Below are 18,156 nucleotides of genomic sequence, written 5' to 3'. Positions count from 1 at the left end.
AGTTTTTGGGTGTCTTAAATATACCTAAGTTGTAGTCACTATTTATTTTTTTATTATACTTTTAAGTTCTAGGGTACATGTGCACAACGTGCAGGTTTGTTACATATGTATACATGTGCCATGTTGGTGTGCTGCACCCGTTAACTCGTCATTTACATTAGGTATATCTCCTAATGCTATCCCTCCCCCTCCCCCAACCCCACGATGTAGTCTCTTTCTAAGTTCCATTAAACAGAATACTAAAATGACCTTTTTTGGTGACTCTTGCCTGTCTCTACCACTAACTGGCTTAAAAGCTGCTGGGTCTCTTCCTTTGTAAAGAGCAACATGAGTTTACAGATGAGGTCTGTCTATATCTCCTCTTATGTTTTTCTCTTAAAGAAAGAACTTCAAGTGAAATAAAACAAAATAGCTCTTTTATGAATACTACCTTTTGTATTTTACCTCATAAGATTTAATGTATTAAACATTTCTATACCAACATGCTGGGACTTTGTATTGTCTGTCCTATATCCTCATTGCCTAGACCCTCCTTGACTTTGGTGGTTACTTAGATAGTACATGAATGAAATGAAAAATAGATTACACCATACCCTAACCAAGTCTTGTAAGAAGCTAAAGGACTACAAATCCCTGAGATGATTAGCACAGAAAAGAGAAAAGGATGAACTTGTTAGAGGTTTTGTTCTCTATGAAATCCAATAAAAGAAGTGGATATAGTGCAAATTTTTATGGAGCAATTTTAAAGGGAGAAGATATGTATTTGTACAAAAAAGGTTCAAAGTTGCTCATTTGAAAAGACATGGAGGATAATGAAAAGATGTACAGTAAGTCCTCACTTAATGTGCATAGGTTCTTTTAGAATCTGTGACTTTAAACAAAAAAGGACAAACAGCAGGTCCTCAACGTTTTGTTCGTTGTCATCTAGTTAAAACAATGATGAGAAAAAAATTGGTTTTGTTATATCGGTTTGCTTCAAGTCCCAGTTTCCAAGAACCTACTGATATGTTAAGTGAGGACTTACTGTATACAAACCCAACTTAGCAGGGTGGAGAAATGGCTTCCTTTATAAATAATCTGAAGTTTTAACAATGCTAATAAATATAAAGCACATCCAAACAAACTTCTGTGGATGATCAATTTTAATACAATTATACATTCATGCTGTGGTGGTAACAACTTTCACATTATTTGTAGGACTACTTTTCTCAACTCATGACAAAGGCACAATCCAAAAGTATAAATTAACATTACAATAAGTTTTAAACAAATGTGGACAAAGGACCAATCTGAAGTATTAAACAGAAAACATCTGAATATGGATCAACTTGAATATATTTTCATTCCAGAAAATATTTTTTCTTTTCAACACTGTCTCATTTTGCTATGATGGCAGTTTTGTGTACCTGGTGAGTTACTCTTAATACCCATTCAACATGTAACAATTATAATTAAGCATTCACATACTGGATAGACAACCTAGATTTTTAAATATGTCTGATTTTTTAAAATTATTTTTAAATGAATTATTCTGCTAAATGTCTTACTTTTCCATTTCAGTTAATCGTGAAAATAAATGCTTTTTCTTCCCCTTATAGAATTCAGTAACTCAGCTATTTTACTTTAGATACATGTGAATTTAACCAAGGATTATTAAACAAATAGAAAAAAAGCCATCCAATCATAGTGCTTAAAGGCAATGTAATATGTAAAATGTTAAACTCAGGCTGATTTATTTCCTTGATGGGAATTTTTGGTCTCAAAAGAAACAGGAGGTATTTAAAGAAACTGAAGCAACATAATACTACTTTGTCTTTAAAAAAAAAAAAAAAGCCATTTAGAGATGCTGTTCTGCAGTTTATAAAATTAAGTGTTAAAACACCAAAAAGAGATGTTATTTTTAAACATTTGTTAAGAATCCTTTCTCATGAGTCTCTGAATATTTGGAATGTATTTATGGAGTCATTAAAATATAATTCTGGGAAGAAACCAAGAAATTAACATTTTTATTCTATATGGCTTTATAAATCTAGGTCTTCTGGGTCATTAAGGTATTAAGCTTCAGTGTCTTTTTTTTTTTTTTTTTTTTTAGTCCTAAAACAGCATGTTACTTCCCTGCTATTTCATTACCTGCAAAAGCTAATTATTAATAAACAACAAACTGCTCACCTTTTATTGTAATCACCCAATTACAATGTCAATGTTGGTTGACATTCATTAGATCTGGATTTCTCAAAGTGTATTTATCTAGGTCAAGAAAAACGGGCAGAAGGAAACTTCACCCAAATTATGTAGCAGTGTTAAGCAAATTCAGTTTTTGAGCCAAAATTAAATCATTTGTGTCTTCAAACTTTCCCTTGTAACTTTTCTTATAGCAATGTAATTTTGCATTTTGGCCAAAGAGAGCTATTTTCTTTTGGCAGACAAAATCATGCTTCTGGAGAAACATTGACTTAGATCTATGGAATCTGTTTCCTTTTTAATAGAGCTCTAACAAATAGAGCATTATATATTTATTTTATCCAAGTTGATCCTTTCAAAAAGACTGATATAATGAAAATTTTGAAATTTGCTCTGTAGTACATTTTTATCCAATATACATAAATATGCTCAATTTAAAGCAATTTTCCAAAACAACTGGTTTTTGGACAAGATTCAAGAAACCCCAGAATGTCTTATCCAAAATAATGATAAACTGACAATTAAAAATTAAACAATAGTGCTTAAGTGTAATTTTGGTTTTTTTTTGTTTTAGAGATGAAGTCTCACTATGTTGCCCAGGTTGGAGTGCAGTAGCTAGTCACAAACACAATCATGGTGAACCACACAGCCTGGGCTCAAGCAATCCTCCTGCCTTAGCCTCCCAAGTAGCTGGAACTAAAGGCACGTGCCACCACACCTGGCTATGTTTTTAAAAACCACCTTTACACTATTGTACACTTGTGGACATTTGGAAACAAATATATGTTGACTCTCATGAGAAAAGTACTTGGTGACACATTAAAGAATGAGTCAAGGAGTTTACAAAAACACAAGAGGCAGGGTGCAGTTATTCCAAAATGATAGAAAACAGCATCGTACCTTTGCTTTTGTTTGAAGAGAAATGAAAATATTTCCACTCAAAATAGCTAATTACTGTTAAAATGTCACCAAATTAGTTTAAAACATTACTCAGAAAATCAGTTATTTCCAACAGTAACAATTTTAGTTACCTTTTATAAGAACAATGTTGTAACTTTCATTTTAAGGGTCTTATATCTCCTCAGCATTATTACAAACCACCTTGTTAGATTTCAAATTAACTAATTCTAACTCAATCCAAATTAATAACTGCTCACATTCACAAGCAAAAAATACTATTGCACATTACACTCACATTTTAGGAATGTGTGCCTCCCCCCATACCCCAAAACTGACAACGCAGCTATGAATTACATCCCATTATCTGAATTTATAACACTCAAAAGTGCTTATGTTCTTCCACTGAACAAGTTCATTAATATACCTGTAATCTCAAAATACTTCATGAACCCTGAAGTGATTCTCTATGGAAGGAGCTTCCTTTGTAAAATGAATTTGGCTAGTCACCTGCATACCAAGATCCCCAAGTATCTGAACAAATTTCTTGTGCTCCTTTCCAATCCAAGATCTCATTGGATCACGTACTTGGTAAGGTGTTACATGAGTGTGAACGATAATTCCTGTTTGTGCAAATTCTTTCAAGACTTCTGGATAAGTAACCCAAGTATTGCTTCCTCCAGAATGACCACCATCCAGCCAATACATTGTTCTTATGCTTTTGATAAAAGCATCTATGTTCTTGTCTTTCTTGGCTTCTTTCAATTCAAAAAGCAACTGATTCAAAACAACACAACCTTTACTGAATCCAATCAAAGTAAAAGATGCGTCATTTAGTGATGGTGGATAAAAACTCATGGCAGACTCATCAGATTTTTCACAGGTCCTCACTTTTTCTCCCTGGCAACCATTCGTAGTATGAGAAGGACTGGATCTACAGTTAGATGCTATGGAGTCCTTATTCCAAACATTCAAACTTTTCTTTGATAAACTATTCTGACTTAAATTAAAAGCATTAACTAATAACATATAAAGGTGCTTAAAAGCTCCAAAGTCAGTATTGTGTTCTGGGGCACCAAACATGTTACTTTTCACAAAATTGTCATAGCAGCTGAATTTGTGCAAATGCATTCGGGAACATTTTATCACCCAAATATAACTATTGGGGAACCGGTGGGCTAAAATGGTAGCAACATTTTCTAGACTCCAGTTTTCCCATTGATAATTCTCAGGATGACGAGTCATAATTTCATGGTAATTCTGAAAGGTAAGAAAGATGAAATAAGTATTAAATACATATTTACATAAAATGATTTCCACAAAATAGTTTCCATTTTTATTGTGGAGAAAGGATGTTACAATGACCTATGGTTAATGTACACTAGAAATGAAAACTATAAATTTGTCATTACTTTCTAGTAATAAGATTTTTGAACCAATTACTTCTTCAGTTTAAGCCTGAAATCTATCAAGAGACAAGGAAGTAAGTTATACCTACATGAAACAGTAAAAAGTTTTTAGAAATTTAATTTTGAAAGGTTATAGGTATGTTTAACAAATTTTATTTAGCATATACATATAATCAATTTTCCTAACACATCAACTGAAAATATAAATTTGGTTCACTAGATAGACTTTTTGACCAACATAGAATCTTAAAATATTTCCCTAAGTTGCCATTCTATACCCCTCCCTCTTTGGATTTCTCTAGCAACCTGAACACTATGTTCAATTTCAGATTTAGTATTATACACAAGGCTGCAATAAACATTATAGAAAACTCTTTGTACACATCTGTGATTATAGCCTTAAATTCCTAGATATGGAAAAACTGGGTCAAAGAATATTTGTAATTTAAGTCTGGATTTCTATTCTTGCCTATTCATATCCTTTGCCCCTCATTCCCCATTTTCTGTGTGAGACAGGATCTCTGTCATCCAGGCTGGAGTGCAGTGGCATGATTATGGCTCACTGCAGCCTTGACCTATCAGGCTCAAGCAATCCTCCCTCCTCAGCCTCCGGAGTAGCTGGGACCACAGGTGCATATCATCACATGTGGCTAACGTTTTTATTCTTTGTAGAGAGAAGGTCTCACTTTGTTGCACAGGCTGGTCTCAAACTCCTGGGCTAAACCATCCTACCTCATTCTCCCAAAGTATTGGTATTACAGGCATGAGTCACCATACCCAGCCTCCTTTGCCCTTTTGTATTTACACCTTATTTATAAGCATTCTATATATACTAACCACAACTTTTTGTTTAGGTCCTAGGATGTGCATATAAATTGTTTTCCTTTTAATTTTACTCATACTGACTTTTTTTTAAAAGGGAGGTGATTCATTCAAATTTATTCATTTGTTCTATAAAATTTACTGGATACCTACCAGTTGGCCAGGGAGCAAAACAGACTAAACCCTTGTTCACATGGAGCTCACATTCTACTGCAGAGATACACAATAAACAACTCCACAAATAAATAGAGCAGCACTGTCCAACAGAAATAAAACATGAGCCACATTTAAAATTTTCAAGTGCCAGATTTTAAAAAGTAAAAAGTTAACAGGTGAAACTAATTTTAATCATTTCTTTTTTGAGCTAAATATATCCAAAATATCACAATCTCAACATGTAACCAATATTAAAAATTACTGGAGGATTCTTAACATTCTTTTTTCCTTCCTAAGTCTTTGAAATCCAGTGTGTATTTCGTACTTATAGTACATCTCAATTTGGATGCTAAATTTTCATCAGAAATACTTGATCTGAATTTGAATCTCATAAAATTTACAGCTGAAAAAGTAAACTCACATACCCAACTTGTTCCAAATATACTTAAAAGTTTTTCCATTAACTGAACTGGGTATCCGTTATTTAATATACATTTAAATTAACCGAAATTACAGTTACAAATTTAGTTCCTCTATTAAATTTAGTACCTCAAGTAGACTAACAACATTTTAAGTAGTCAATAGCCACAAGTGATTAGTGGCTACGATATTGGACAGTTCAAAACATATTAGACTTATAGCTTGGAAACATTTCAAAAAATATATATATTAGATGTTGGTAAGTACAACGGAACATAATAAAGCAGGAGAAAAGGAATACAGGTGGAAAATTATTGCTTAACACAGAATGGTCAGGAAAGGCTTCTCCAATAAAGTGATAGTTTGAAAGGACCTGAAGGAACTCAGAGAGTGAACCATGTGGGTATTTCAGGCAGAAGGAACTGCAACTGCAAAACGCCCTGAGGTGGGAGCTTGCTGGACATAACCCAGACACAGCAATGAGGTCAGTGTGGCTCCAGAGGAGTCAACAGTAGCAAATGTGATCACAAAGGAGGGCAGAGAGATGGTTTGGGGAAAAGGAGAGGTGCTGATCAGGCTTTTTAAGACACCACAAAGACTTCGGCTTTTGCTCTGAAAGGATCTGGAGCCAAGGGCTGATATATGCTTTGAAAATATTACTCTGGCTCCTAATAATGAAGGGGCAATAGCTGATGCAAGGAGACCGTTAAAAGGCTACTGAAATATAATCCTGATAAGAGAAGGTGGGTTGAACCAGAGTAGAAGTGGTCAAGTCCTGAATTTATTTTGGAGGTACAGTCAACAGGATTTGCAAATGGATTGGATATAGAAGGTGAGAGAAAAATAAGATAAATGGTGTGAGTTTTCCTTATTGCTAATGGTGATATACAGTATCTATCAGTTTTAAATACACCTTCCTTTTGACCTAGTAATTCTTCGAGAAATTTATCTCATTGATATACTTACATATATGCATAAATAAATATGTATAAGGATATTTATTTCTGCTTCAAAAGAATGAGGCAGCTCTATGAGTACTCCTATGGGTTGTAAAATAAGGACTAAAAAATCCAGTACACTATGCAACCATTTGTATTTTTAAAAAAAGCCTGAGGCTGGGGGCGGCGGTTCACGCCTATAATCTCAGCACTTTGGGCGGCAGAGGCAGGCAAACCGCTTGAGTTTGAGACCAGCATGAGCAACATGTGAAATCCTGTCTCTACAAAAAACAACAACAACAAAAATTGGCAGGGTGTGGTGGTGTGCCCCTGTAGTCCCAGCTACTCAGGAGGCTGAAGTGGGAAGATGGCTTGAGCCCAGGAGGTGGAGGTTGCTGTGAGCTGAGATTTTGCCACTGCACTGCAGCCTTGACAATAGAGTCAGACCTTGCCTCAAAAAAAAAAGAAAAAGAATAAGGAAAAAAACACATAAGTATAGAATGTCTCTGGAAGCATATATATATATATATAAAAGCATATATATATATATATATATATATATATATATATATATATATATATAAAAATAACAGTGGCAGCCTTGGGGAAGGGAAATGGGCAACTGGAGGGAATGGGGTGAAAGAATTACTTTTCAATGTAAAACCGTAAATAATCTGAACTTTTAGCAACATGCACATTTTCTCTATTTAAAAATAAAAACTAGTAAATACTACAAAAATTCTATATACAAAGGTACAGGTAAGATAGAAAAATCATCCATATAACCAATTAAAAATAATCATTAAAATTCTGATGTCTAGCAGTCCAGTTTTCTCTAGCATACACATATACAAGTATGTATACAAGGAAGCATTCTTCTCCCCCAACAAGCAATAAGCTTATACATAGTTTTCACTTAAAAATATATTATAGGCATGGTTCCATATCAATACAGATTTGCATCATAATTGTTAGACATCTAAGGTTAATACCAATTTACACTTTCACTGGAAACATAAAAGAGTGCTTATTTTCCCACATCTTTACCCATCCTTAATGCTAATGGCTATTAGCATCAATTTTTTAAAATCCTTGCTACTATGATAAAATGATATCTTACTTTTGATTTAATTTGCATGTTTTGATTCCCAATCAGGTTAAACATTGTTAACTGGCAGTTTTCATTTTTCTTTTGTTAATTTTCTGTTCATGTCCTGTGATAATTTTCCCACTATGATGTTCAATTCCTTCCTAAGTTATATTTCACTAATATTAGTAGTTTGCCATATATGTTAAAAATACTAATTCCCAGGCCGGGCACAGTAGCTCACGTCTGTAATCCCAGCACTTTGGGAGGCCGAGCCAGGCAGATCACGAGGTCAGGAGATGGGAGACCATCCTGGCCAACATGGTGAAACCCCGTCTCTACTAAAAATACAAAAATTAGCCAGGCATGGTGGCGCGTGCCTATAGTCACAGCTACTCGGGAGGCTGAGGCAGAAGAATCGCTTGAACCCAGGAGGTGGAGGTTGCAGTGAGCCAAGACCGCGCCACTGCACTCCATCCTGGGTAACAGAGCAAGACTCCACCTCAAAAAAAAAAAAAAAAAAAAAAAAAAAAAAAAAAAAAACTAATTCCTAGAAGGCCATCATTTGACTTTTTTTTTTTTTTTTTTTGAGAGGGAGTCTCAGGCTCTGTCCCCCAGGCTGGAGTGCAGTGGCAAGATCTCGGCTCACTGCAACCTCTGCCTCCCGGGTTCACGCCATTCTCCTGCCTCAGCCTCCCGAGTAGCTGGGACTGCAGGCACGCGCCACCATGCCTGGCTAATTTTTTGTATTTTTAGTAGAGATGGGGTTTCACCATGTTAGCCAGGATGGTCTCCATCTCCTGACCTCGTGATCCACCCGCCTCGGCCTCCCAAAGTGCTGGGATTACAGGCGTGAGCCACCACGCCCGGCCCATCATTTGACTTTTTATGGATTCTGCTATTGCTTTCTGTGCAATTATTTTATAATTAATGATATATCCAATTATCATGAAATCATAGGCACTTACATCTCGAAGGGCTCATCTAAATCCTTTTTATAGTTAAGGAAGCTGAGGTCCTGGAAACTACAGTTATTTATATATTTATTTAGTTAATGAGCCAAAATGAACCTAGATTTTATGACTCTCAGTTTAGTTCTACCACATAGAAGGTGCTCTAAATCTAGAAACATGATATTTTCCTTGATTAGCCCCAGGTTCCACGATTAGAGGAAGGAGAATCCTTATTCTAAGGAACTGTATGCAGTAAAATGTAAAGATGGAATCATTACTGTGTGTCAAAGCCCAGATCTGAGAACAATGGAAACACACTTTCATATTCTAAAAAGAGGCACCAGACACCCCTCTAGGAGTTACTAAGAGGTAGCCCAAACTGGTTCTGCAACCGAGGCTGTTACCCACGGCCAATCTACAGAAAAGGTTAAAGACTAAGGAAAGAGAGAGATTTCTTTCAAGAGAGTTTTCATCCTAGTTGGGAATGCAATGCACTACTATCCCCATAAGAGGTAAGGGGTGAAAGGCCATGCTTCTCATCCCCAGTGAGGCAGGCCACAAGAGAATCTCTTGAGAGTTTAAAGAATGCCTACTACTCCAGTTAGATGCTTGCTGACCTGCAAAAACTCAGAGACCCACTCCAAACTGCTATTGAAGTAACGAACAATGGATTTTTAGGAAATCTTGACATGTGTCTCTAAGAGTTGGTAGACAAATGATATTCAAACTAAGTGTTCTGCCCTTAGAGCAGAGTGAACTTCTGCTATGGTTTGAATGTGTCCGCCAAAGTTCATGTTTTGTAAACTTAATCCCTAAAGCAACTATGACTAGAGGTGGGATCTTTAAGAGGTGATTAGGTCACAAGGGCTCTGCCCTCATGAATGGATTAATGGTTCTTGATAAAAGGATGAATTTGGCTTCTCCTTCCCCTCGTCCACTCCCTAGTGCTCTCTTGCCCTTCTGCCTTCCACCATGAGATGACAGGGCAAGAAGGCCCTCACCAGATGTAGGCCCCTCCTAACCTCCAGAATCATGAGCTAAATAAATTTCTGTTTATTATAAACATAAAGTGCACATCTGAAGTAAGCAGGCTAGAATGACCAGAACAGGGTCCAGCCTAAGAGAGCTGCCTGATAAAGCACAGGAAGCTCCAAGGTACATGACCAGGAGACACCACTTAGGGCATGATCGTCTATAGATCCTAACCTTTAGGAAAGCAAAACTTTTAAAGAGTTAAAACTGGAAATAACTCAAATGTTTATGAACTGCTGAATGGATAAACAAAGTATATATCCATACATAGAATACTACTCTGTAAATAAAAGGAACAGACTACTGGCTGGGCACAGTGGCTCACGCCTGCAATCCCAGCTCTTTGGGAGGCCAAGGCAGGAGGATCACTTAAACCCCGGGGTTTGAGACCAGCCTAGGCAACCTAATGAGACCCTCGTTTCTACGAAAAATTTTAAAAATTAGCCAGGTGTGATTGTGCATGCCTGTAAGTCCCAGCTACTTGAGAGGCTAAGGTAGGAGGATCGCTTGAGCCTGGGAGGTTGAGGCTGCAGTGAGCCATGATCATGCCACTGCATTTCAGCCTAGGTGACAGAGCAAGACCCTGTCTCAAAAAAAAAGAAAAATGAAAAAAACTACAGATACAGGTAACAATATGGATGAATTTCAAAAGTATTAAATAGTGAAACAGTCACACACAAAAGACTACACACTATATGACAAATTAACAAAATTCTAGAAAAAGCAAAAACCATAGTGAAAGAAAGCAGGTTAGTGGTTGGGAAAAGAAAACTGACCATGAAGGAGCACGGAGGTACTTTTTAGGATAATGGAGATACTCTACAACATGATTTTGGTGGTTACATAATTCCAACACTTGTCAAAATTCACAAAATTGTACTCTTACTTAAAATACAAGGGCCGGGCACAGTGGCTCACACCTGTAATCCCAGCACTTTGGGAGGCCCAGGCGGGCAGATCACTTGAGGTCAGGAGTTCGAGAGCAGCCTGACCAACATGGTGAAACCCCGTCTCTACTAAAAATACAAAAATTAGCCAGGCGTGGTGGCACACACCTGTAATCCCAGCTACTCAGGAGGCTGAGGCACAAGAATTGCTTGAACCCGGGAGACGGAGGTTGCAGTGAGCCGAGATTGTACCACTGCACTTCAGCCTGGGCAACAGAGGAAGCCTCCGTCTGAAAATATAATGATAATAAATAAATTAAAATACAATAAAATAAAGCGGATACATATAATTATATACCCAAGGCTTTAAAAAGATAACTCAAAATGGAAAGCACCTACTTTAAAAAAATCCTGATCACCCTTCAAAATCATTATTGCTAGATAAGAAAAACATAGGTACCTAAAGAAATACAAAATACTATGGATATATGGTTTGGTTGTGTCCCCACCAAAATCTCATCTTGAATTGTAGTTCCCATAATCCCCACATGGGAGGGACCTGATGGAAGGTAATTGAATCATGGGGCGGTTACCTTCCTGCTGTTCTGGTGACAGTGAGTTTTTACAAGATGGTTTTATAAGGGGCTCATCCCCCTCTTTGCTCTCATTCTCTTTCCTACCACCATATGAAGAAGGGCATGTTTGCTTCCCCTTCCACCATGACTGTAAGTTTTCAGAGGCACCCCCAGCCCTGTGGAACTGTGAGCCAATTAAACCTCTTTGCTTTATAAATTACCTAGTCTTGGGTATGTCTCTATTAGCAGCATGAGAATGGACTAATACAGTAAATTGGTACTGCAGAGAGTGGGGTGCTGCTATAAGGATACCCAAAAATGTGGAAGCAACTTTGGAGCTGGGTAACAGGCAGAGGTTGGAACCGTCTGTAGGGCTCAGAAGAAAACAGGAAAATGTGGGAAAGTTTGGAACTTCCTAGAGACTTGTTGAATGGCTTTGACCAAAATGCTGATTGTGATTTGGATAATGAAGTCTAGGCTGCATTGGTCTCAGACAGAGATAATAAACTTTTTAGAACTGAAGCAAAGGTCACTCTTGTTATGGTTTAGCAAAGACACTGGCAACATTCTGCCCCTGCCCCAGAGATCTGTGGAACTTTGACCTTGAGAGGGATGGTTTGAAATTGGAACTTATATGTAAATGGGAAGTAGCACATAAAAGTTTGGAAAATTTGCAGCCTGACAATGCTATAAAAAAGAAAAACCCATTTTCTGAGGAGAATTTCAAGCAGCCTGCAGAAACTTGCATAAGTAACGAGGAGCCAAATGTTCATCACCAAGATAATGGGAAAAATGTCTCCAGGGCATGTCACAGATATTCAGGGCAGCCCCTACCATCACAGGCCCAGAGGCCTAAGAGGAAAAAATGGTTTTGTGGGCTGGGCCCAGGCCCTCGCTGCTTTGTGCAGTCTTGAAACTTGGTGCCCTGTGTCCCACCGTGGCTAAAATGGGCCAACGGATAGCTCAGGCTGTTGCTTCAGAGTGTGCAAGCCCAAGCCTTGGCAGCTTACATGTGATGTTGGGCCTGTGGGTGCATAAAAGTAAGGAATTGAGGTTGGGGAACCTCTGCCTGGATTTCAGAGGATGTATGAAAACACCTGGATGTCCAGGCAGAAGTTTGCTGCCAGGGCAGTATGGAAAAGAAATGTGGGGCTCTACACTTCCCTACTGGGGCACTGCCTAGTGGAGCTGTGAGAAAAGGGCCACCATCAACCAGACCCCACAATAGTAGATAAACCAACAGCTTGCACCGTGTGCCTAGAAAAGCTACAGACACTCAACACCAGCCATGAAGGCAGCCTGGAGGGGGGCTGTACCCTGCAAAGCCACAGGGGTGGAGCTGCCCAAGGCCATGGGAGTCCACCTCTTGCATCAGTGTGACCTAGATATGAGACATGGAGTTAAAGGAGATCATTTTGGAACTTTAAGGTTTAATGACTGTCCTATTGGATTTCGGACCTGCATGGGGCCTGTAGCCCCTTTGTTTTGGTCCATTTCTCCCATTTGGAATGGCTGTATTTACCCAATGCCTGTATCCCCATTGTATCTAGGAAGTAACTAACTTGCTTTTGATTTTACAGGTTCATAGGTGGAAGGGACTTGCCTTGTCTCAGATGAAACTTGGACTTAAGACTTTTGAGTTAATGCTACAATGAGTTAAGACTTTGGGGAACTGTTGGAAGGGCATGGTTATGTTTTGAAATGTAAGGACATGAAATTTGGGAGGGGCTAGGGGTGGAATGATATGGTTTGGCTGTGTCCCCATCCAAATCTCATCTTGAATTGTAGTTCCCATAATCCCCATGTGTTGTGAGAGGGACCCAGTGGGAGGTAACTGAATCATGGGGCAGGTTACCTTCATGCTGTTCTCATAATACTGAGTGAGTTCTCATGAGATGGTTTTATAAGGGGCTTCCCCACCTTCGGTCTCATTCTTCTCCCTCCTCTTGCCATGTGAAGAAGGACACATTTGCTTCCCCTTCTGCCATGATTGTAAGTCTCCTGAGGCCTCCCAGCCCTGTGGAACTGATTCAATTAAACCTCTTTCCTTTATAAATTACCCAGCCTCGGGTATGTCTTTATTAGCAGTGTGAGAATGGACTAATATATATGGCCTTAGCTTTCTTGTAATTCAAATGATAAAGGACAAGTACAGAATTTTTAAAAAGGACATACAACAAAACATGACTGCAAAAGGAACATCAAGAAGTTAATAGGAATTAAGAGGACTTAAAATCATATGAAAAACCAGTTCCAATTAACAAACACCAAATAATGAAACAGTATCAAGATAGGTGAAGCTTCAGGCCAGGTGCGGTGGCTCACATCTATAATCCCAGCACTTTGGGAGGCTGAGGTGGGAGGATCACCTGAGGTCAGGAGTTTGAGACCAGCCTGGTCAACATGGTGAAACCCCATCTCTATTAAAAATACAAAAAAAAGAAAAATTAGCCAGGCGTGGTGGCACGCTCCTGTAGTCCCAGCTACTCAGGAGGCTGAGGCAGGAGAATCGCTTGAGCCTGGGAGGTGGAGGTTGCAGTAAGCCAAGATCACGCCACTGCACTCCAGCCTGGGCAACAGAGCAAGACTCCATCTCAAGGGAAAAAAAAAAAAAAAAAGATAGGCAAAGCTTCTAATACTATCTTACAAAATTCTGTTTAGCCCTATTCTGTTCAATATTTATTCAAATTAAGAATAAAGCTATAACAAGAATGCTCAGCGAGGTGTGGTGGCTCATGCTTGTAATCCCAACACTTTAAAAGGCTGAGGCAGGAGGATCACTTGAACACAGGAGTGGGCAACATAGTGAGACCCTGTCTCTGTAAAAAATAGTAATAAAAGAAAATAAATAAAGAAAATAGAATGTCTATAGGCATTCTAAAAGCATCAACACAATAAAAAGATGGGCTGTACTCAGCAGCAAAAAGTTCATAAGGATAGATATTAGGCTCAAAAGAATCAAGTACAAAAATACAGATGAAGAAATCAGCCTAACAGCATTTTATAAAATAGCCAACACATTTCAAGTATTTCATGCATTGTTCAAAGCAACTAAAAAATACTCATTTATACAAGTCATCTACTGCACACCTACAACATGCAACTCTCAAGCATCACAGATTGTACTGGTGAACAGACGTAAGCTTATATTTTAGTGGCAGAAGGCAAACAAAACTCAAAACGAAAACTAGTATAGTAAATGCAATGGGTAAAAATAAAGAAAAAAAGTTGATAGGAAGCCTATATATACTATGATTATTAAACAGGATGGTCAGAAAAGGCCTCAGAGAGGCAGAGTCTTGAGCAGACCTGGAAGAGGTGAGGTAATAAACCTACAAGTCATCTACTTGGAAGGCTGTTCCAGGCAGTTTACAGAAAGCTTTTTAGGTATAGTGTGCCTGACATGTTTGAGCAACACCAAGAAAGCCAGAGAGGCTGGAGAAGAGTAAACAGAAAAAGGAGACCAAGTCAGATAGGTAACAGGGTGGGAAAAGATAGAAATAATGAAAAGGCTTGCAGGACAGGATATTAACAGGAAGGACTCTGGCTCTTACTCTGAGTGACATGGGAAGTGACTGCACAGTTTTGAGCAGACGTGGAATGATTTGACTTACATTTTTCAATGGTTATTCTGATTACTTTAGATACACTGAAAAGGTAAAGCCACTAGATTTGATGAAATGAGGTATGAAAGACAGTTCTAATGGATGACTTCAAGATTTCTATCTTGAGCAACTAAGAAGGTAAAGTTTCCATTAATGACATGAGGAAGACTGCATAGGGGTAAAGATACAGAGATTTTAGGTTTAGGATATCTATTAAATATCCAAAAGGAAATAATCGTGCATATAATTGGTTGGCCTAAAGTTTGGGGAATATGTGTAGGCTAGATACATAAATGTTGAGGGGTGTCAGTGTACAGGTAGTGAGTAAAGCCATGAGACTGAAGAGAGTGAACACAGACAGAGGAAACATGGAAGAACAGACGACTGGGATACTCCAATAATTTTTAAAGTCACCAGAGAGATAAGAAGGGACCAGAACTCATTTAGTATCCACACATTTAATCTCCATTGACACCTTATAAACTATTATTCTTATTTTGTAGTTGAAGTAGCTGAAACACAGAGAGATGTAACAATTGTCCAGGGACTTTATACCTAAAAAGTTCTAAAGCAGGGTTCAAAGTCAGGCAATCTGGCCTCAAACTGTATGTAAGACTTTTTAGACTTCCTCTGAAGACTTGTACTATATATCCTGGCTGGCACACTTTAAAAACACTTAGGAGGTGCTCAATAAATGTAATCATTATCATCATCATTATTTTAGGAATGCATGCAGTAATTGTTCCACAAAATTATTCTGGCAGTCATAGTCGGAAATGTCACGTTATTTTCCCAATCTGAGCCACAAGGGCACCAAGTAAGTAAGTGACTTTTTTTTCTCTTAAATCTAAGTACTAGTTGTTTTTTTTCTTTATTCTCTTTTTTTTCCTCCAGTTTTTATTAGCAGTCAACTAAACCAGTCAATTGTTTTGAGGGCAAAAGAAAATAATATATATTATAAAAATATATATTATATTTTATATATAATATATTATTTATTTAATATATTATATATATTTTATATATATAAAAATTATAATATATATTTTATATATATATAAATATATATAATATATATTTTATATATAATATAATATATAATATATAATATAATTATATATAATATATATTTTATATATAATATAATATATAATATATAATATAATATATATAATATATAAAATATATATATAAAATAATATATATTATTTTCTTTTGCCCTCTAATTGACTGGTTTAGTTGACTGCTAATAAAAACTGGAAAAAAAAAGAGAATATATATATATCTATATCTCTATATATATCTCTATATCTATATCTTAATCATTATCTGACTCAGAGCACAGTTTCTAAGTATGTCATTTTAAGGCACCAATTTTGAAAATAAACTAATGTAGTTTCATAGTATAAGAAACACATGTAGGCCGGGTGCGGTGGCTCACACCTATAATCCCAGCACTTTCAGAGGCCAAGGCGGGCAGATCACTTGAAGTCAGAAGTTCGAGACCAGCCTGTCCAACATGGTGGAACCCCATCTCTACTAAAAATACAAAAATTAGCCCAGTGTGGTAGCGCATGCCTGTAATCCCAGCTACTCGGGAGGCTGAGGCACGAGAATCACTTGAGCCCGGGAGGCGGAGGTTGCAGTGAGTCGAGACTGCGCCACCGCACTCCAGCCTGGGCAACTAAGCAAGACTCCGTCTCAAAAAAACAAAAAAGAGAAACATACCTAGCTATGTTCTAGCTTTACCTGTCTAGAACTTTCTATGATGATGGATTATTTTCTATGATAATGCTATATATCTGTGCTGTCCAATACAGCACACACAAGCCATCTGTAGCTACTGAGCACTTGAAATGTAGCTAATATGACTAACTGGATTTTTAGTTTTATTAATTTTAATTAATTCAGATAGCCATATATGGCTAATGGCTACCATATTAGATAATGCAACGTTAGATTAAGACCCAGTTTTCAGGGCAACGTAACCACGGATATTTACCTGCAGCTGTAAAATAATAAACATAACATGCAAAAGCAAAAGCACAAAAGAGGTGAGCATAAAAACATTGACATGCTTAATAATTATTGTCCCTTTTCTTCCACCCATCCCCACTCTTTTTTAGGGTTACTGGGTGTCATACCTTTGTAATGTTTGTTTGTTTGGTTTTTAATTACTGCCATCGTTTTCTAAACACTACGTGCTAACTTAATTTGAAAGCCATCGCTATGTCCCCTGCCCAACACACACACACGGTCCTCTGAGAAACCAAATTATAGAATAAATATACAAGATGCGTGTCACTCCCTGTCTCAAATTCCGCCTCTTGGAAACCTGGACCGACAGCTGGCTCTTTCGAGATCGTAGCCCTCGTCGGACACCTTCCCCATGGGGTTCTATGGACAAAGGGCGCCAAGGGCGTGGAAGGCACGGTTTTGGATTTCGTGGAGTAGAGGAAGAGCCACCCTCAGTGAATGTGTGGGTGTGTTCAGGCAAGGAAAGGAACCAGGCAGCAGCCACGAGGGAAGAATCAGTGACCGCGTACGTATACACGAGAGGAAGGAACAGATACCCAGGCAGGCCCTGAGTTACCTGCACATCCCCAGGGAAATAGAGGACGTGATGCTGGGGCGGCGGCTGCGGCTCCTCCTTCGCTGGGTCCCCGGGGAGGTCCTGCCGCTCCAGTCCCTCCCCGGCCGCCGCCAACAGGAGCAATTCGTTGCTGCGCTGCGGATCGGCTCCAGGCACGGTGGAAAGCTGCAGGCACTGACGGCGGCGCACCTCGGCCGAGAGGGAGCATCGCGCGCCGCCGCTGCCGCCCGGGTTCATGGTTCTGGCCTGAGAGCAGGACGAGGCGTTTCCGATTCCGAGCTGCGGCAGCAGGAGCAGCAACGGCGGCGACCGCAGGAGCCTGAACCCCCACATGGGTCGCCGCCGCGAGAGCGGTTCGGCGGTGGAGGGTGGCGGAGGGGTTCCTGAGGGAGGGACTTCAGCAGGCGGCTCAGCAGGCGGCTCAACGGTCGGCGGCCGCGGCCCGGCCGGGAGCCGGCGCTGAGGCGACGACGTCAGAGGCCGACGTCCGCGCGCAGCGTGCGTAAGGAAAGGAAGGGAGGGGTGTGGGCGAAATCGGTCTTGGGATCCCGGAGAAGACGGTGGGCGTGGCTTGAGGAAGGGCGTTTGTGATTGGTGGGTT

General features: G+C 38.8%; 1 protein-coding gene across 1 annotated transcript; it reads right to left on the bottom strand.

Moving 5' to 3' along the window:
* Window positions 1-1,124: 1,124 nt before the first annotated feature.
* Window positions 1,125-18,122, bottom strand: C13H2orf69 (chromosome 13 C2orf69 homolog). The gene is made up of 2 exons (XM_001169670.6): window positions 17,556-18,122; window positions 1,125-4,338 (listed from the first exon to the last, which is right to left on the bottom strand). The coding sequence occupies exons 1-2, from the start codon at window positions 17,886-17,888 to the stop codon at window positions 3,514-3,516; spliced, it is 1,158 nt and encodes a 385-aa protein (XP_001169670.1). The 5' UTR covers window positions 17,889-18,122; the 3' UTR covers window positions 1,125-3,513.
* Between the last annotated feature and the right edge of the window lie 34 nt (window positions 18,123-18,156).

The sequence above is a fragment of the Pan troglodytes genome, chromosome 13, assembly GCF_028858775.2.
Source record: "Pan troglodytes isolate AG18354 chromosome 13, NHGRI_mPanTro3-v2.0_pri, whole genome shotgun sequence".
NCBI lineage: Eukaryota > Metazoa > Chordata > Mammalia > Primates > Hominidae > Pan > Pan troglodytes.
Note: the sequence above shows the minus strand (reverse complement) of the source record. Positions and strands in the feature narration are given on the sequence as shown.

Bases quoted from the DNA above. Each gene is read 5' to 3' on its own strand.
- C13H2orf69 (XM_001169670.6), bottom strand. From the start codon at position 17,888: ATGTGGGGGTTCAGGCTCCTGCGGTCGCCGCCGTTGCTGCTCCTGCTG. The intron at 4,339-17,555 runs GTAACTCAGGGC...CTTACCTTTCAG, and splicing joins ATTTCCCTGGGGATGTGCAG to AATTACCATGAAATTATGAC.